This window comes from Sus scrofa, chromosome 1 (assembly GCF_054392235.1).
Source record: "Sus scrofa isolate SSC_HxYL_T2T_F1_AM1 chromosome 1, Sscrofa_HxYL_maternal_Yorkshire_Landrace_v2.0, whole genome shotgun sequence".
Lineage (NCBI taxonomy): Eukaryota > Metazoa > Chordata > Mammalia > Artiodactyla > Suidae > Sus > Sus scrofa.
Genome location: NC_139383.1, coordinates 256,683,062 through 256,704,324, shown reverse-complemented (window position 1 = coordinate 256,704,324; position 21,263 = coordinate 256,683,062). Strand labels below are relative to the sequence as shown.

The 21,263-nt window shown below is 35.0% G+C and overlaps 1 protein-coding gene and 1 non-coding gene across 2 annotated transcripts in view; one reads left to right on the top strand and one right to left on the bottom strand.

Moving 5' to 3' along the window:
* LOC106509227 (uncharacterized) overlaps positions 1 to 21,263 on the top strand; it is a 434,083-nt gene that overhangs the window by 279,918 nt on the left and 132,902 nt on the right. The gene's annotated exons all lie outside the window — the stretch shown is intronic.
* Positions 14,776 to 15,717, bottom strand: OR13F1 (olfactory receptor family 13 subfamily F member 1). Its single transcript, XM_003122053.3, has one exon. It carries the CDS (start codon positions 15,715 to 15,717, stop codon positions 14,776 to 14,778), a length of 942 nt encoding a protein of 313 aa, XP_003122101.3.

Below are 21,263 nucleotides of genomic sequence, written 5' to 3'. Positions count from 1 at the left end.
AGCAACTTATACAACTCAACAGCAAAAAAGCCAACAACCCAATGGAAAAATGAGCAAAAGACCTCAATAGACATTTCTCCAAAGATGTACAGTGGCCAACAAGACATGAAAAAATGCTCAACATCCATGATTATAAGAGAAATGAAATCCAAAACTACCATGAGATACCACCTCACACCAGTCTGAATGGCCATCATTAAGAAGTCCACAAATAACAAGTGCTGGAAGGGGTGTGGAGAAAAGGGAACCCTCCTGCACTGTTGGTGGGGATGTAAGCTGGTACAACCACTATAGAGAACAGTATAGAAGTACCTTAGAACTCTATACATAGAATTACCCTATGACACAGCAATCCCACTCTTGGGCATATATCTGGACAAAACTTTCCTTAAAAAAGACACATGCACCCACATGTTCATCGCAGCACTGTTCACAATAGCCAAGACAAGGAAACAACCCAAATGTCCATCGACAGATGATTGGATTAGGAAGATGTGGTATATATACACAATGGAATACTACTCAGCCATAAAAAAGAATGACATAATGCCATGTGCAGCAACATGGATGGAACTAGAGACTCTCATCCGAGTGAAGTAAGTCAGAAAGAGAAAGACAATACCATATTATATCACTTATATCTGGAATCTAATACATGGTACAAATGAATGTTTCCACAGAAAAGAAAATCATGGACTTGTAGAATAGACTTGTGGTTGTCAAGGGGGAGAGGAAGGAAGTGGGGTGGTTGGGGAGCTTGGGGTTAATAGATGCAGACTATTGTGTTTGGAATGGATTAGCAATGAGATCCTGCTGTGTAGCACTGGGAACTCCGTCTAGTCTCTTCTGATGGGACATGTAATGTGAGAAAATAGAATGTGTACATATATGTGTAACTGGGTCACTATGCTGTACAGTAGAAAAACAATTGTTTTGGGGAAATAACTATTAAAAATAATAGTAATAACAACAAAAAAGAAAACCTACTTTGTTAAGTATAGTTCTGCTAATGGTAATTCCCTTCAGCTTTTGTCTGGAAAATTCCTTTATTCACTTTCATTTTAAGACTATTTTTGCTATACATAGAAGTTGGTTAAGATATTTAATTTTCTTTCAGCACATTAGAGATACTGTTGCATTCGATCTGGGTGGCATTGCTTCTGGTGTGATATATGCCATCATATTATCTTTAACACTCTAGATGTAATATTTTCCTTATTTGGGTAATTTAATGATTTTCTTCTTAGTACTGATTTTCAGTGACTTAACCATGATGTGATGAGTGTGTGTGTGTGTGTGTGTGTGTGTGTGTGTGTGTGTGTGTGTGGTGTTTATACTGTGTGTGGTTTGTTAAGATTCTTAGATCTACGGGTTTCTTCAAATTTGGAAAAATTTTGGCCATTAATTCTTTTCACTCTTTTGCATTCTCCTTCTTTCTCTTCTACTGAGATACCAATTATATGTATGTTGAACTCCTTGATATTTCCAATGTGTCACTGAAGCTCTGTATGTTATTTTTTTCAGTCTTTTTCTCCTTATGCTTCATTTTAAATTGTTCTTTTGATATGTCTTCAAGTTTACTTATATTTTATTCTGCACTCTATGTCATTCATCTCACATAATAACATTTTTTTGTTTTAAAAATTGTCTATTCCGCTTTCAGAAGTTATTTAAAAATAACTTTTATCTTATTAGGCTTTTTCTTTTCTGTAATTTATAATAACTTATCTACAAATTTCGTCATTTCTATCATTTCCCAAACTGTTTCTATTTGAATTAATGACTTATTTTTTTTTTCCTGGTTATGGGACAGATTATCCTGACTTTTTGCATTTTGTGTTATTTAGGGTTGTATGCTAGTCATTATGTCATTGACTGCTGGAACTTGGGGTCCATATTAAGGTGTGTTGGATATATTCTGGCAGGTGGTTATTTGCAGATTGCTTTGACACCTGTGTAGCAAGTTTTAAATCTTTATGAAGGTATATCTAGAGTTGCATTTACCCTAGACAAATGGATGTGATTTGCTTTAGACTGTTAATAATTCTTCCCCCTGAAGAGACATTAGACAATATCTCGATAAAGTTTTGGTGGTCACAGCTTGTGATAGGGGGAGTACTGCAACTGAAATTCATTGAGTCGAAACCAGGAATGTTGTTAAACATCCTAGAATGCACAGGACAGACCTCTACAGAAAAGAATTTCTCAACCCAAAGTGTCAATAGTCCTGCACTTGAGAATCCCTTATCCTAGAACTAGTTTAACTGTGCTGCCAAATGACAATTCACAAGTCTCTATTAAAGGCGCTGGATGTTTAATGAAGATGTTTTTCTCTAGTTGCTTGGGACTCATATGTCTCTTAAACCTTTGCGGGCTTTGGAAATTACTTTCTTTATAATGCCCCATTAGTTCTTCTTTGCTTGAACTCATGTTATTTCACTGTTCTGCATGTGTGCGTTAGTGTTCAGTGACCAATTTAATGGAATCTTTCTGATGGTATCTGGAACTATTTCTTTCCTTTTCTTTTTAATCTCCAGAACTTTTCCCTGTAAACCAGTAACTCCAGCCCCTTGAACTCTTTTCAACCTCACTCACTTTAGTGAGACCACTGTGATCTGTTTGAGATCCTCCTCCATAAACCAGAATCTAATACATAATCATTATTTTCCTCTGATTCTAGTCTCTTTTTTCCAGGGATCACAGTCCTGCCTTGCTTGTTCAATCTAAAACTTGTTCTTTTGTCTATCTTGCCCAACTTTATTGTCAGAAGTAGATGTTCCCTCCTAGCTCTTCTAGTTGTATTATTTTTCATTTTGTCAGAACATATAATATTCATATATTATTCTGGCATCCAAATTCTCACCTATATTTTATTCTTGGATCTGTAATTAAGTATATTAAATACCCACTGCTTATCCTTTTGCCCCAATTTTCCCCATTCCTCTTTTGTTTGAATGGAGATTATCTTCTCATTAACTCTTAAAGAGAATTGTGAGTACAGCATTCCTTGGACCTTACATGTGTAAGACTGTTTGTCAATAGCATTGATATTTGAAGGACAGCTTAACTAGATAGATGTTTCCTGGTATGCATTTTCTTTCTTGAGTGTTTTGAAAATGCAACTCCACTGTCTGACCTTTTTCAGACATCTTATGTTGAACTAATTCTTTTGCCCTTAAAAGATACTGACCATCATGTTTTAAAGATTTTTTAATTTTTTGATAATTATTATTATTATTTTTGCTTTTTAGGGCCGCACCTATGGCATAAAGAAATTCCTAGGCTAGAGGTTTAATCGACGCTATAGCTGCCAGCCTACACCACCGCCACAGCAATGTGGAATCTGAGCCATGTTTGTGGCCTTCACCAGAGCTCACAACAATCCTCTTCCTCAATCCACTGAACAAGGCCAGGGATCAAACCCAGATCCTCACAGATACTAGTTGGGCTTATTACTGCTGAGCCACAATGGGAACTTCCTAAAGATTTCTAGATTTTTAGCTTTACTGAGATAATGTGCTAGAACTGATTACGCTGAGCTTATTTTTCTGGGCACCTGGTAGACGCTTTCAGTAATTTATTTACAAAAAGTTTTTCTGGACTTATATTTTAAATATCAATTCTATTTTGTTGTTTTATTTCTATTTAAAGACTCAAATTTTATTTGTAAAAGAAGTAATATTTCTTCTTTGCCTGTGTATTATTTTATACCTTTTCTTTATCTTACTTTCATTTTGTTGATTGTTTCCCTGTCCTCAATGCCTTTGTTAAATTTCATTCTAATCTATTTTATCTTGGCTATATTTATTTCAGTCATTATTTCTGAGATGACTTTGTTTTTACTTATCATTTCCTTAATTCAGTCACTTTTCTTTTCGTTTTTTCCTGATATATTATTTGATCAATTTCTTTTTAATTTTTGAGTTTCTAATTCAAATATTTTTTAACTCCCTCAAATATGTGTTTGATTTGCATTGATTTGTACTGTTGTTTTACAGTTTTAATTTGCTGCTTTTTTTTGTGAATGAGGGGTAGAATTTTCCATCAGCAGAGGCATTTTGTTTCCCATTTTCTATTTCATTTTATAATAGCTTTGAATATAGTCTACTTGTTCATTTCATAATTTGGAGTAGTTTATAAGATTTGTAGGTCAAGAGTGCCCTCATGTGTCTGTATTCTGAAGTTGAATTTCCTTAATGTGATTGCTTTGACTTCTTCATCTGCTCCCCTTCTGCAGATATAGAGGGAACCTTAAAATGGCATTAGTTTACTAAAGCCGCTTTGACCCTTTATCCTGAGCGTTTTATGGTATTCTTCTTTTTTTTGTCTTTTATCTTATCTAAGTAAGAAGGAATTGTAGGCCCTCTGGCATTTTAGAATGTTTTTATTTGTCATGACCCAAAATTTCCTTTTTGCTTATTTGCTCTTTTATTTTTAAATCTCCAGAGGTGCCTTTCCCTTTGTTTTTGTTTATTTTTACCAGAAAGCTGTCACTTTAAAAGACAGTCACTTCAACTCATATATAATTTTTTTGGTCCCACTTGTATTAAGTTCACTGTTTTGATTTTAGTTCTGTCTTTAACTTGCCACTCATTTTCCCCTTCTCTTTTCCATGCCAGTCTTTGCTGTGTGAAAATATTCTGTGGGAGCATGAGAGATACTAGGATTTGTGCTAAATTTTGCACTTAGAGATACTTGAAATCTGGGCATTTTCTGTCTTCTGGTTGTGTGAATTTGCATAGTTTTATTTTTTCTCCTGTTTTTCTGTATTGTTTTTCGAGGTTACATAAGGAGATGGGAATTTAAACAGCTGCCATTGTCATTAGTTAGCCATAAGTTTATATGCATTTTAACTGATTAAAATAATATTTCATCTCTGAATTTATTAGTATTTAATTTCCTGAGTGAAATAACTGGTATTTTCATGTGTTCATTTTATACTCTCTATCTTAGTTTGTGATTTTTTTTATTGTTTGATTATCCATTTTCTACTTGAGTTTCAATTGGAAATTGTGCAAAGTAGGTGAATTGGGAATTCCTTTTGTTTTCATAAGAATTCTTTATATATTAGATTATCATCATTACCTCATATATATTGCAGTTTTTTGATATTTTAGTATCTTTAATATGTTTTAATATTCTATGTTTACTAGGCTGATTATTTTTCATGATAATTTCTAAGCAATTTTTATTTATAGATAAGCTATTAGTCTTATATATTTTCAGGTAACTAATTGAACTGTTAACTACTTATAATAGGCTTTTTGGTTGATTCTCTTAGAGTTTCTTTTTAAAAAATGTCGATTAGTACTGATAAATTTCTCTTCTATTCCTCTATTTATACTCATAAGTTTGTATTTCATGTATTTGTATAAATTGGATTATCCATAGTAATTAATGTTAAATATGGTTTTAGAAGCTACCCTTATCTTGGCTCTGACTTTCACAGGAATGATTCATGTGTTGTTATATGGAGTGTAAGATGACCATTTGTTCAAAAATATTTTTTTTCAAAAATATATTATATATTTATAAAAATCACCCATTGCAACAGGATTTTCAAGTTAATTAGTGTATTCATAACATTAAAAACATTTTTATAACTTTTTTCACTTTTAAAATTACTCTGTATGATTTTTACCACTTCTATGATTTGCAATTTAATGTATTTTTTCTCTTTATTCTTAAATGGGCTAACTAAAGATTTATATACTTAATATTTTTTCATGAATTCATATATATGAAGTGATATTAGTTATTATTTATTTATTTATTAGTGTGTGTTTCTTGTAAACTGTAATTCTCATGAAAACACCAGATTTTTGAATCCTGTACTATGTTAAATCCCTTGGTTCTTCAACCGTCTTGAAAATATGTTAGTAATTTAAATAAATATTTGTCAATTGAACCAAATGACGGTATTAAGAAAGCAGAAAAATTAAACCAGTTGAATTCAAGTTGTGCGATTTTTGGCAAGGATAACACAGAACTTCTTAGCCCTTATTTCTGAAGAAATGAAAAAAAAAACTGAATCAAGTGCCAAGTTTTAAATAGAAAATTTTACTTTTATTAATTTCTTCCTTAGTTTTATTTTTACGTATATTTTTTCCTTAAAATTATTATTTAGCTTCTGTGGTTTTTTTATACCTTTTAATAATTAACCTGTTTAAAACCACCAGTACAAGGAAGAGATATCTTCAAGTTAAATTTCATGACAGTCCGGGATATTTATTCCTGAAGATGTTGAAGAGAGGGAAGTATATAATGTCCACCTGGATTTGTCCTTCAGCATTTCTTCACCTCTATAAATAGAATATATAGGAGATAATTTACAATGATCTTTATGGTGACTGATGATCCTTAAGAGTTGAGGTGAGCATGAATGTGTTCGTTATAAGTTGTTTTTCATATGGGTTAAACAATGTGTGTTCCTGTACTCTCAAGAAAGGATAAATACAAAGATTCAGAAATATAACCTAATATAAAAACCTCTTGGAGAAGCTGGATTCCAGGGTTTTTTCAGCAGAGCTGACTATTAGTGAAGTTGAGAGGAAAATGTTGATTCAAGTATGTTCCTTTTATTGTGAGAGATAAAATCACTTAATATTTAAGTGAATGGTTCTGAAGTCAAATTTCTTGGATCACAATTCTACCACATACCTGATTTGTGAATAGCATAAGCCATTTAACCTCTCTTTACTCAGATTGCTTGTTTGGAAAGGCGGTCTGATGTACTGGGATAACACCAATAACTACTGATATCAACTCATAATGTTATTGTTTGTATTAAAGTACTACATGTAAGGAACTTAGCAGAGTGTCTAGAACACAGTAATAATTCAACAAATGTTATGAATTTTTATTATTATAGTTATTACTTTTATTATTATTACTCAGTTCAGGTACCTTGTTGCATGAGAATGCTTATTGTTATTTCTTTATGATACTAACATCTTGTAAGTAAGTCATTACATCTTGGAAATTCTTTCTAGCCCTCATTTCTTTGACATTCAAAGTGTTACCTTTTTTTCCCTATTTAATTAAATTTTCACACTATATAGCTCTCTTTATCATTACAATGCAATTATTTGTAGTGGGGCCATATTGCTGCAGAGTGAAGCTACTCTGTTCTGATATGCTTCTGTGCTAGTTGAGAGAAAGTTTGCACTGGTGAGTTAATCAGATCTGCTTCAATACTGAACCATCTATTCCCTTTTATCATCCTTGTACAGGATCTTACCTTTGAAAATAATTTAGTGGTCTTTGTAAGAAAGGAATTGCAAACCAAGCCTTAGGCATATTACTAATTTATTATTGACTCATGAAACGCACTGTTAAGGGAACTTAGATATGGATAAGACATGGTTTCCAGCACAACACTGAATATTAGAATGTAGCCTGCATTCCCTTGGGAAAAGATTTACCAGTACCAATATATGTGCTAACAAATAGAAAATAAATGATGGTTTCTTGGTGTGAAATGATTTAAATCTAAAATGAAACCAGAGGGTAAAAGCACCAGGAGGGCCAAGATGGAAGAGTAGGAAGACCCTTAACTCACCTCCTTTGGACACACTAAAATTACAACTATTTATAGAGCAACTATCTATGAGAACGATCTGAAGACTGGCAGACCAAAATTTCCACAACTAAAGATATAAAAAGGGACTACAATGAGGTGGGTGGGAGGGACAGAGATGTGGTGTCATCAAGACCTACACCACCAGGTACACAAATCCACAATCAGTAAGATAATAACAATTTTAGATGTTTTCCCAAAGGAGTAGGCGTCCAGGCCCCACAGTGAGCTCCCCAGCCTGGGGGTCCTGCACTGGGAAGTTGAACCACCAGAATGTCTGGCTTTGAAGGCGTATGGGGGAACAAGAGGGCTGTAGGAAACAGAGTCTCCAGTCTTTAAAAGTGCACAGAAAAACATACACTCCAGGTCCCAGTGCAAAGGCAGTAATTTGGAAGAAGCCTAGGTTCAAACCTACTTGCTGATCTTGAAGAGCTGCCCAGTGAGACATGGGGCGATAGGGACTCCTGGGAACATAGACACACATCAGCCATTTTTGGAGGCTCATATACCACAAGAACACAGGTTTTGGAGAGACTGTAACACCCTGTTTACATAAATGGAAAGACAATCCAGAGAGGAAATCAATGAGGAAATCAATAAGGAAATACTGGCTTAAATGAAATACTGGCTTAAATGACACCTTACACCAGAAGATATATACATTTAGTGATCCTTCCATACAAAAGTAGCAGAATACACATTTTTCACATCAAATATTTTCCAAAGTAGATCACATACTTGGTCAAAAAGCAAGTTTCAATAAGTTTAGAAAGATTGAAATCATGTCAAATATCTTTTTAAACCACAACAATATAAACTTAGAAACTAACTACAAGGAAAAAAAAAAAACAAAACTACAAAAGAACACAAAAAGATGGAGTGTGCACAATAACTTACTAAACAACCAGTGAGTCACCAAGGAAATCAGAGAAGTTAAAACAACTTGGAAATGAATAAAAATGGAAATGCAATGATTCAAAATATATGGAATGTGGCAAAAAGTAGTTCTAAGAGGGAAGTTTATAGATTGCCTCAGAAAACAAGAAGCATTTCAAATAAGGAATGTGGGTTTTCACCTAAAAGAAATAGAAAAATGGCAAACAAAACTGAAAATTAGTAGAAGAAATAATAAATATCAGAGCAGAAATAAATAAAATAGAGGCTAAAAAACATAGGAGAGATAACTGAAACCAAAAGCTAGTTTTCTGAAAAGATAAACAAAATTAATAAGTATTTAGCTAGATTCATCAAGAAAAAAGAGAGAAGGCCCAAATCAATAAAATCAGAAATTAAAGATGAGAAGTTACAACTGTTACCACAGAAATACAAAGGAACATTAGGGCTTCCTATGAATGATTGATTCTGTGTCAATAAAATGGACAACCTAGAAGAAATATATGAATTCCTAGAGATGTACATTCTCCAGGACTGAATCAGGAATAAACAGAAAATATGAACAGATCAATTACCAGTAATGAAATTGAAACTGTAATTTTAAAACACCCAACAGAAAAAAGTTCAGGACCAGATGGCTTCACAGTGTTATTCCACCAATCATTTAAAGAAGAATTAATATCTATCCTTCTCAAAGTATTCCAAAAATTTGAAAAGAAAAAAAACATCTCCAAACTCATTCTATGAGGCAAGCATCACCTAGATGCCAAAGCCAGACAAAAATACCACATAAAGGAAAATTACAAGCCAATATAACTGATGAACATAGAGGCAAATTTTTTCAATAAAATTTTAACAAACTGAGTTCAACAACTGGTAAAAGATCATACACCATGATCAAGTGGGATTTATCCCAGAGTTGCAAGGATGGTTCGATATCCATAAATCAATCAATGTAATATATTACACTGACAAACTAAAGAATAAAAATTATCTCAAGATACATAACAGGCTTTAGACAAAATCCAATATTCGTTTATGATAAAAACTCTCAAAAAGTGGATATACAGGGAATATACCACACCATAACAAAGGTCATATATGACAAACCCACATCAACATCATACTTAACAGAGAAAAGCTGAAAGCTTAGATGAAATCATCTAAGATCAGGAAAAAGACAAGAGTGCACATTCTCACAACTTTTTTTCAACATTTGATAATAATTAGCTTTAGCTATTATTCAATTTTCTACTATAGATATATTTTCAAGTCCTAGAAGTGGACCCAATTCACCTCAAATTCCCCACTGCATCTGAATGTCTATTAATACCATTCTGAAGATACTGTAAAACTTTTCTGTCAAGAGCCATAAAATTGTTCATTGCTTTGGACGAAGTAAACTCACTCTTGGGAATTTATTTTAAGATATAATAAAAAATAAATGAAAAAAATCTAACATAGGAAGATGTTCATTTAAGCTTAGGTGATAATAGGCAAAGATTAGAAAAAAATCTTGAATAGAGGAATGATTAGGATGTATATTTTAAATCCATATGAATAATTTTGTGGCCAATGTAATAATAATTAGATACAGAGTGGCAGCTGCGTAGACACTATGGACAGTAATGTGCCCAGATCTATAATTAGACAGAGAATGAAGAGGCCACACTGCCATCTGCCACTCCTGCATGGGACAAATAAAGATCTGCAAAACAGAATATTGCTGACATGATGCCCCAGGGAGCAACCTCTTCTCTTTTATTGTCTATATTCACTACCTTTGTGATCTCATTGATTTCAAATATAATTTATATGCTAATGGATCCCAAATGTATATCCCTAGCCCAGACACCTTCTCTTAATATACAGCTTGTATATTCTTCCATGTAGTTGCCATATTTAATAGACAGTTTGAACCTAACTTTCTAAAATGAATGCCTCATATTCTCCCACAAATCCACTTCAATTAGTTTCTTGAGTCAGTGAGTCATAGTTCTATCCTTCCCACTTTTCAGTCAGAAAACCGCGAAGTCATTCTTGATGCCTCTTCCTCTATAGTTTTTTCTTAGAATTTCTAAGGATTTCTAAAAATCTTCCTAACCCTAAAATTATCTCCCACAGACTGATCTTACACAATATGTAATGATTTTTTTAAAGAATTTGTAATAATGCTATGATGTGTAAACATGATTCACATCTTAAAGAAGAGAGCTACTGATGCCAAATTAAAGTCTCGAACTCTGCTCTCCTCACTCTAGTTTCTATGATCATTCTGTTGTGATATTCTTTTTATTGATAGGAGGTCTTACTAAAGTGACATTAAAAATAGCTAAGAATATTTAAATTGCCTTTAAAATATTTCTTTCTTGTAGTATATTTAAATGTATTTTTCAAATTAAATTGCTGAACTTTTTTACTTTTTTCTCTACACAAATTCGAGCTGCAGCAAACAAGACAGAATGAAATCTTGTATTTAGCCAGTTCTTTAAACAGAGTCCCAAGGGGCATGTACTCAAACTTTTCTCATTATTTTAATGTGTTCTCTTATTTCCCTAGCACTTTATAACAAAGCTCTACATATATTTTCCCTAATTCTGATCAATTCTGATATGGGATACTCTCATCTCCTTAACACTTAACATATCTTTTCCCTCCTACATTCTAAAAAACCATTACGTGATAGGATCCAGGCTCTTCCATTTAATGCTCTGAGTCAGAGTTCCCATAATTCTCACATGATATGAATTACCCAGTGTTTTAAAATATACAGATTAGCAGATCTCTCCTCTGGAAATTCTGAGGATATATGTTGAGCATGATATTTTTAGCAAGCATTTAAGATTATCTTTATTTTCAGGATGATTTGGGAAAGTTTCAGGATAGCTTAAAGCAAGTAAAGTAACACAGGTATTATTTAGTATGTTCTCCGATTATGAGAAATTAGTGAAATTAAAAATAAAACATCAGAAATCATGTAAAACTTCATTCACTGGAAAAAAGAAAATAAGAAACATTTAGAAAAAAACTTTAATCTAACATTCAGGAATCTACTCAGAAATATACTGTCATAATTATATTCCCATTGATTGTGTGAGTGCAAAGACAAGCCTTTGTTTTCTCTGAAGGTCATATGAATATATTTAAAAATGTTACGTGGGAGTGGGTCACAGTGAGACGTTCCCTAATACCTTGGACTCAAAGTTGCTCTCTTAGAATTAAAATAGTAATTTTTCCACAAGAAGTTGAAGTTACTCATCTGTTGAAATTAATCACATGTATGAGTGAAACATCCAGGGATGTTGAATATAAATATTGCAAAATGTGAACTGGATGTTACCACAGAGAAGCAGGACTGGGATGTGGTGCAGTTTTGAAAGCTGCTTCCTGATGAATTGTTTCCTCTGTTGATAAGGAGTGTTGTAACAATGTAGGCTGCTCATAATGTAACAAAATACTAAAGAGTTAATAAAAAATGAAATTTGGGATTGCATATACAATTCTATCCTTGGAAGACTGAAAGCAAAACATATTTGAATCATGTAGACTTTTTACTCCATCCTGGTTCTAGTTTTTAGACAAGATGACTCTTGGAGAAACACCTGAAATCTGACAACACTTTCTAGGCCAGTGATGATATAATCAGATGGGATAAGGGCCATTTTATTGGGTTTTGCCTTTGGACAGCTGGTTGGCCTGTCTCCCAGGCAATAAGAAGATCATCCATGTCCTTTTAAAGCATTGAGAGACAAAGTTGTGAAGAAGATATCACACGTCCACTGGAGCTAAAGAGAAATAAAATACAGATTTTATTTTCACCCATATAAACAAATAAGATGAATATGTATAGGCTCAGTGTTTGTGCTTACATGGAATCAGTGTTTGTTGTAAATGATTGTAGCGATTGGGTGGATAATAGGTTACTACTTCTTTCTCACCTTCAACTAAATAACATCATCACACTGTGGTCATTGTTGTCTGGTAGTGAAATGTAAAGGATGAAAATCAGAATAACAGAGTTGCTTTTATTTATGATACAAATCCCCAGTCTTTACTTTTGGAGATATTTTGAATGATGAACTATACATCTAACTTTTGAGAAAGAAGAAATTTTCTCATACATACTAAGGGGGTTTGAATTGAGAACACCAGCACAGGAGTTCCTGTCATGGCTCAGTGGAAACAAATTTGACTAGTATCCATGAGGATGCAGGTTCGATCCTTGGCTTATTTAGTGGGTTAAGGATCTGGTGTTGCCTTGAGCTGTGGTGTAGGTCACAGATGCAGCTCAAATCTGGTGTTGCTGTGGCTGTGGTGTAGGCCAGTGGTTACAGCTCCGATTCAACCCCTAGCCTGGGAATCTCCATATGCTGTGAGTGCAGCCCTAAAAAAAAAAAATAAATAAATAAAATCAGCATATTCCTGCTTGTTGATTGAATTTCCTCCTCTTTCATGGTTCTTTCACATCCATTCACTCTCAACTGAATCATTCCTTGCAAGCTCTGTCTTGCTCAGGCTGGGACTTTCTATTATAATTACCTATAACTATCTCACCTTTCTAAATCTAAAATTCAAGGGGATTATGTCAATGCTAGCAAAAGCCACCTTCTCCATAGAATAAACACATCACCCAGATATACCTGAGGATATCTTTCTGATAAAGAGGAAGTAATGTACATACATTGGCCCCATAATTCCCCAGCGCCAGTGAAGGTAGAAAAGACAAAGAAAAACTGATCAATATGCAATATTGGTGAAATCAGAATTTATGTAACTTTGGAATTCTTGTTGTGGTTCAGTGGTTAACGAATCCGACTAGGAACCATGAGGTTGTGGGTTCGATCCCTGCCCTTGTTCAGTGAGTTAAGGATCTGGTGTTGCTGTGAGCTATGGTGTAGGTTGCAGACGTGGCTCGGATCCCGCGTTGCTGTGGCTCTGGCATAGGCTGGCGTCTACAGCTTGGATTAGACCCCTAGCCTGGGAACCTCCATATGCTGCAGAAGTGGGCCTAGAAATGGCAAAAAGACAAACAACAACAACAAAAAAGAATTTATGTAATTTTGCTTACATATGTCAAATATATGTATGAATCTTTCCCTCAAAATGTGTGTGCTTTAAAAAGATCATTAATTTTGCTATGTAATTTCTACAAAGTAGGTACCTGACCTGTTTTTTTTTTTTTTTTTTTTTGTCTTTTTGCTATTTCTTGGGCCGCCCCTGCGGCATATAGAGGTTCCCAGGCTAGGGGTCGAATCGGAGCCATAGCCACCGGCCTACGCCAGAGCCACAGCAACGCGGGATCCAAGCCGCGTCTGCAACCTACACCACAGCTCACGGCAACGCCGGATCGTTAACCCACTGAGCAAGGGCAGGGACCGAACCCGCAACCTCATGGTTCCTAGTCGGATTCGTTAACCACTGCGCCACGACGGGAACTCCCAGAATCTGTACTTTCTCAGCCTTAATTTGTCAATTCAGCATGCTCTAAGAAAAATAAATGATGTGTGTGTATTGATGAATTCACTTACACAGAGTACTATATGATAGATATAACTTTGACATTATAACCATAGATATTTATACCATAGATACTATAACCAAGATCTCTTGAATATTATTTCTTTACTCCACTTCATATACAGGATTACAGTGTACAAATCCTTGTCATGATGTCTTTGCATGTATACAGATATTTACTCATCTCCCCATATATACTCTAAATAAACAAAATCATTCATGTTATATTTTATCAAATATAAGACAGATCACATTTTGCATTTTAACATTTGGAGCAGGAAATGTTCTAAAATTGATGATGTCTTGGTTTTATGAACTATGGTATATTTATTCTTTGAATTACAACCACACGTAAAAATAATATTTCTTCATAATTTCAGGCAATTTCAAATCATATGATGATAAATTATTTCAAAATGTACCAGGCTTAAAAATCTTACATTCTTGGTGTATTAGTTATTGTCATGGTGATGCTAGGGTTGGACACTTAGGTGAAACAGCAAATCAAATATGAAGAAAAGCAATTGTCAAATTTTAACATTATATTAATATTCAATGAATGCTAAGTACGTCTCCAGAAACAAAATTCATTCTGCCTAGGTGAATTATTAATATCAAAGTTTTTATTTACAAGGTAAATCAAGATAGTAGGCTTAATGTTGAACTCCTATAAAAATGAGTATTTTCCAGGATTTGGTTTATACCAACTCTTTTGCAGTTTTCTGGATAATGTTGGAGATTATCCAGGGGAGTATGCATGCTTCTACATTATTTGAAGACAGAAGTTAAGACAATACCAAGGAACTTCTCATTAGCAATTTTTTCATGACTGCTTTCACTTCTTTGTTTCGTAGACTATAGATGATAGGATTCAACATGGGGGTTAACCCACCATATACCAAAGCCATAAATTTGTCTATTTCCTGAGAATCTACAGCAGAGGGCTTCAGGTACATGGAGAGAGCTATCCCATAGAACAAAACCACCACAGTCAGGTGGGCTGCACACGTTGAAAAGGCTTTGCTTCGACCATCCACTGAGCTGATTCTTACGATGCTGGAGACGATGAACCCATATGAGATACAAACAAGGAGCATCGGCATAGGAAGAAGAAGTACACTAATCACCAGCATGATGAACTCCACCTTGGACGTGTCCCCACAAACCAGTTTCAGAACAGCCAGAATCTCACAAGTGAAATGATTGATGATGCTATTTCCACAGAGAGACAGCTGCAATACAGACACTGTTTCCACCAGGGCAGTGAAGCAGCCTGTCACCCAGGAGCCAGCTGCAATCTGCACACAGACCCTCTTGTTCATGATGATGGGGTATCTCAGGGGGTTGCAGATGGCCACATAGCGGTCATACGCCATCAGGGACAGGAGCACACACTCCGTGGAGCCCATGGCAAGAGAGAAGTACATCTGAGCGGCACATCCTGAGAATGAGATGGTGTTTTTCCCTGCAACGAAGTTTGCCAGCATTGGAGTGAGGGCAGAAGAAGTGTACCAGATGTCCAGAAAGGAGAGGTTGCTGAGGAAGAAGTACATGGGTGTGTGTAGGCGAGAGTCCAGGACACTAACGGAGATCAGGATAATATTACCCAGCAAGGTGGTCAGGTACATCAGCAGGCATAGCACAAATATGATAACCTCAGCGTTGGGGTAGTGGGAAAATCCCAGGAAGAAAAAAACTGTTACAGATGTCAAATTTGCCTGGAACATTTTATATGCCATTGTTATTTGTAAATATGCACAGAAGAGTTAAATATCACATATTATATGAAAGACAGAAGATCTACTTCCTTTATATTTTCTGTTGTTTTCTCTTCACATCAGCTTGTGGTCTGTGCTTATGCTTATTTGGCTTGATGATAGTATTAATAATACATAGTTGAAGGAATTCGTCATTAATAAGCAAAATTTCAATCATAAAGTCAACAGATACAAGTATTATTTTTGTTGTAAGACTTTTTAAGGTAATGATGGGGAAGGGTAAATTTTACTTCATAAATATCATGAGAAATTGAGGAAAGAAACAATCTTATGGGGTCTTTCCTTTTCCAAAACCACATTTATAACTGATCTCTGGTGAATATATCCATTTACCTCTGAACCATTGGAATGATTTTCTTCCCCTGTTTTGGTAACAGTCTTACTTAGGAACATTTCTGCTTTCCAATTTCAGTATCTTCTGCCACCCATAGAGTTATGTCCAAAATAATTTGGGAGATTCAGTGAGTAAAAAAAGAGAGATTTCTGCAACCACAGATTAATTCACCAAAAACCTGGAAAATTTAGACACAAGCCCAGTGTCCATCTCAAACCCAGAAAAATGATGAAAGATATACTCATGGTGAGACATATAGCTGAGATTTCCTTCATATAGGCAGAGTTCCCTAACATCTGTGCTCCAGAAATATCCTCCAAAGGACTGGCCATTCGTAGTGTAAAGCAATTTCAGTTATTTGTTGCTTGTGGAAAGTTTCTAACTCATGCAGCAAATTAAAGTTAGAAATCTATTTGTGCAGTGTTACAAATTCTGAAACTCTAGGGACAATGTCCCATAGATCCAATTATAGTCAGTAGCTGATCTGTTCTAATTGCTGTGTTATTCAAACAAGAAATAAATATTTTCTGTGTTGACTTTGGGAAAGAAAACTTTGTTCTGCTTGTGATTGTATTATGAAGTCAGTCAATGTGGTTAATTTAAATAAAATTAAGGAAATGGAAGTTCCCATCATGGTGCAGCAGAAATGAATCCGACTAGGAACAATGAGGTTGCGAGTTCGATCCCTGGCCTTGCTCAGTGGGTTAAGGATCCATTGTTGCTGTGAGCTGTGGTGTAGGTCACAGATGCAGTTCGGATCTGATGTTGCTGTGGCTGTGGTGTAGGCCAGTGGCTGCAGCTTCAGTTAGACCCCTAGCCTGGGAACCTCCATATGCCATGGTTGCAGCCTTCAAAAGACAAAAAATAAAATAAAATTTAGGAAATGAATAATGTGGGCAGTTTTTCCTTTAGATTCAAGGTGGGGGGGATTGATATGTATTATATGAAGTTGTACTTAATATGGAGCTCACCAAAGATGGAGTAAGGGGAGCTTAAGTAACTATTTTATTGATCATCATGGTTTAAAGATAAGACTTATGAAAGTAAATAAATATTCTTAATGGAATGTGAAAGGCATTTGTTTTAAGGAATACTACCTTCAAGATAGAACCCTTTGATAGGTTAGCTTCACCATATACAGGCATCTTGATCCTTCAAAAACTCACTGAACACTTTTGCTTTTGAGGTGGGGAGGAACCAGGGATCCTACTTCAGGCCTAAAATGGTTTGGAAAGCTTACAGTTCTTAATTAGCAAATCTGATGGAGGCTATTTATTTATTTTTCTTTGAAAATATTTATTTATTAACAAATTTAATAGAATATTGTTGACTTACAATGTTGTGTTAGTTTCAGGTGTATAGCAAAATGAATCTGTTTTATATATATATATATAATATATAAATAAAAGTATATAGTTTGTGTGTGTGTGTGTGTGTGTGTATATATATACCCACATATCCATTCTTTCTCAGATTTTTCCCCCATATAGGCTATCACAGAGTATTAAATAGATTTCTTGTGCTGTACAATAGGTCCTTCTTACTTATCAATTTTGTATATGGTAGGGTCTCTATGCCAATCCCAACCTACTAATTTATCCTTTCTCCCAGTGTTTCCCCTTTGGTAATCATAAGTTTGGTTTCAAAAATCTTTGAGTCTCTTTCTGTTTTGTAAATAAGTTCTTTTGTATCTTTTTTTATTAGATTCCACATATTAGTGATTTCATAAGATATTTATCTTTCTCTCACTGGCTAACTTCACCTAGTATGATAATCTCTAAGTCTGTCCGTGTTGCTTTACTGAATGCTATTTTTTTAAATAAAATATTTATTTATTTATTTATTTATTTATTTATATTTACCACTGTACAGCAAGGGGACCAAGTTACACTTATATGTATACATTTTTTCCCACCCTTTGTTCTGTTGCAATATAAGTATCTAGACATAGTTCTCAATGCTACTCAGCAGGATCTCATTGTAAATCCATTCCAAGTTGTATCTGATAACCCCAAGCTCCCGATCCCTCCCACTCCCTCCCTCTCCTCCTGGGCAGCCACAAGTCTATTCTACAAGTCCATGATTTTCTTTTCTGTGGAAAGGTTCATTTGTGCCATATATTAGATTACAGTTATAAGTGATGTCATATGGTATTTGTCTTTGTCTTTCTGACTTATTTCACTCAGTATGAGAATCTCTAGTTCCATCCATGTTGCTGTAAATGACATTATGTCGTTCTTTTTTATGGCTGAGTAGTATTCCATTGTGTATATATAACACCTCTTCCTAATCCAATCATCTGTCGATGGATATTTGGGTTGTTTCCTTGTCTTGGCTATTGTGAATACTGTTGCAATGAACATGTGGGTGCATGTGTCTTTTTCAAGGAAAGTTTTGTCTGGATAGATGCCCAAGAGTGGGATTGCTGGGTCGTATGGTAATTCTATGTATAGATTTCTAAGGTATCTCCAAACTGTTCTTCATAGTGGCTGTACCAGCTTACATTCCCACCAACAGTGCAGGAGGGTTCCCTTTTCTCCACAGCCCCTCCAGCACTTGTTATTTGGGGACTTCTTAATGATGGCCATTCTGACTGGTCTGAGGTTGTTACATCACGGTAGTTTTGATTTGCATTTCTCTTATAATCAGGGATTTTTTCATGTGTTCGCTGGCCATCTGTACATCTTCCTTGGAGAACAGTCTATTCAGGTCTTTTGCCCATTTTTTCATTGGGTTGTTGGCTTTTTTGCTGTTGAGTTGTATAAGTTGCTTGTATATTCTAGAGATTAAGCCCTTGTCGGTTGCATCATTTGAAACTATTTTCTCCCATTCTGAAAGTTGTCTTTTTGTTTTCTTTTGGGTTTCCTTTGCTGTGCAAAAGCTTTTCAGTTTGATTAGGTCCCATTGGTTTATTTTTGCTCTTATTTCTGTTGCTTTGGAGACTGACCTGAGAAAGAGTTCATGATGTTGATGTCAGAGAGTGTTTTGCCTATGTTCTCTTGCAGGAGTTTTATGGTGTCTTGTCTTATATTTAAGTCTTTCAGCCGTGTTGAGCTTATTTTTGTGCATGGTATGAGGGTGTGTTCTAATTTCATTGCTTTGCATACAGCTGTCTGGGTTTCATTTGAATGATCCCTTATATCTCTGTTTACAATTTTGTCATTTTTCAAGTTAAGGGGCCAATGGTGACTTAGTTGTATGGTGGAGTGGCGAGAACGTGCTGTCAGCTTCATTACTGTGCAGCTATGATTAGTTGCTTTATTTTTTAGGAACAGATTATAATCATGGCTATTACTGAATTATTTATGTCACATAAAATATACCTTCATTTTCAGAGAAGGTTATAAATTTGAACTAAATTTCCTCCTCATTGCCTTGTTTACCGCAATAAGAATGCAGCTTTGGGGTCTTCCATTTACTTTGCTGCCACAGAGGTATAACCGTCAAGGCCCTGGGATGATGGTTATGATTCACTTCTTTAAGTGTGGAAAAAGCTTGGTGCCCAGGAAGGGCTAGAGCCTTAGTGCTGCAAACACTTTCCACTTCACCACTTCAGTTCTGTCATCTTGCGCAAGTTGATGATTCTCATAGAAATTCAGTTTATTTGTTAAAAAAAAAAGACATGGCAATATTTCTTTATCAGAGTTGTTGTGAGGACTAATACAGATATTTTATGTAAAGCAACTAACATAGTACTTATTATAGAATAGGTCCTTATATATATTAAAAATTTCTTCCTTCTGCAGTTTTCTACTTGCTTCATGAATCCTCTTCCTTTCTTGTCTTTATTTCCCTTCTCACTGTTTCCCTCCTTGTTTGACTACGGCAATGTCCTTGCTTTTCTTTGCTCATTTAGATATGATTCACTGCAACCATAAACAAATATTTGAACCAAAAGGGAGAAAAGAGGTTGACCTACATCTGTCCCAGAGTCCCATCTCACTTGTTCAGTTCCTGTAAACCAGGGCTTTATATGGCTGGATGTAAATCACTTAGGTTGACCTAATTGTGCCTAGGCAGAGGGTCCGAAGAGAACTGGACTTTAGGGATACATTCATAAAAATTAAGTTGGAGGCAGAGACTAAGACTGAGGCAGGCTGCTCATTTGACTCCTCACTATGTAAAAAGCACCAAAACATACTTCTGCTTTGGAATTACCTTAAAATACACTGAAAAAAAAAGAGAAATTCAAAAGCTTCATGATATTTTATGTCTCAAAAAGAAATATCTAACATTTTGACAAGTTTTCTGATGCTTATTAGGCTTAGTCTTCCCTGCCTCCATTAATAGCATTAGCTTTTAGTCAGATACTTAGAGCAAGAAATCTACAAGTAATCCTTGATTTCTTTTTCCCTCCTCTTTTTTCATAGTCTGTCAGATCTTTCTGAAACATATATCTTAGACTTCCATCTTCTGGTAATGATGGAATATCTTGTGGCAGATCAGACTAACCCTCCTGCTACTAACAATTATAAACTCCAAGTCAAACCACTGTTTGATGGCAGTGCACAGTGACCAAAAGCAGGCAGAAAAGGAGAGAATTAAGCCTCTGAAAGAAATGAATCAGGTAAGATCTACGGAGTACTTCCCAGTCCATGTAGCAGATTGTATTTGGACAGAAAGTGGCAGTCTGGTCTATTCTATTCTATTCTATTCTATTCTATTCTATTCTATTCTATTCTATTCTATTCTATTCTATTCTATTCTATTCTTTTTGTAAGCTATTTTTTTATGTTTGGTTTTTATTTCTTTTTTTTAATTTATTTTTTTTATTTTCCCACTGTACAGCAAGGGGGTCAGGTTATCCTTACATGTATACATTACAATTACATTTTTACCCCCACCCTTTCTTCTGTTGCAACATGAGTATCTAGACATAGTTCTCAATGCTATTCAGCAGGATCTCCTTGTAAATCTATTCTAAGTTGTGTCTGATAAGCCCAAGCTCCCGATCCCTCCCACTCCCTCCCCCTCCCATCAGGCAGCCACAAGTCTCTTCTCCAAGTCCATGATTTTCTTTTCTGAGGAGATGTTCATTTGTGCTGGATATTACTTTCCAGTTATAAGTGATATCATATGGTATTTGTCTTTGTCTTTCTGGCTCATTTCACTCAGGATGAGATTCTCTAGTTCCATCCATGTGGCTGAAAATGGCATTATG

What these genes read in the sequence shown, in the direction of transcription:
- OR13F1 (XM_003122053.3), bottom strand. Translation starts at nt 15,717, where the DNA reads ATGTTCCAGGCAAATTTGACATCTGTAACAGTTTTTTTCTTCCTGGGA.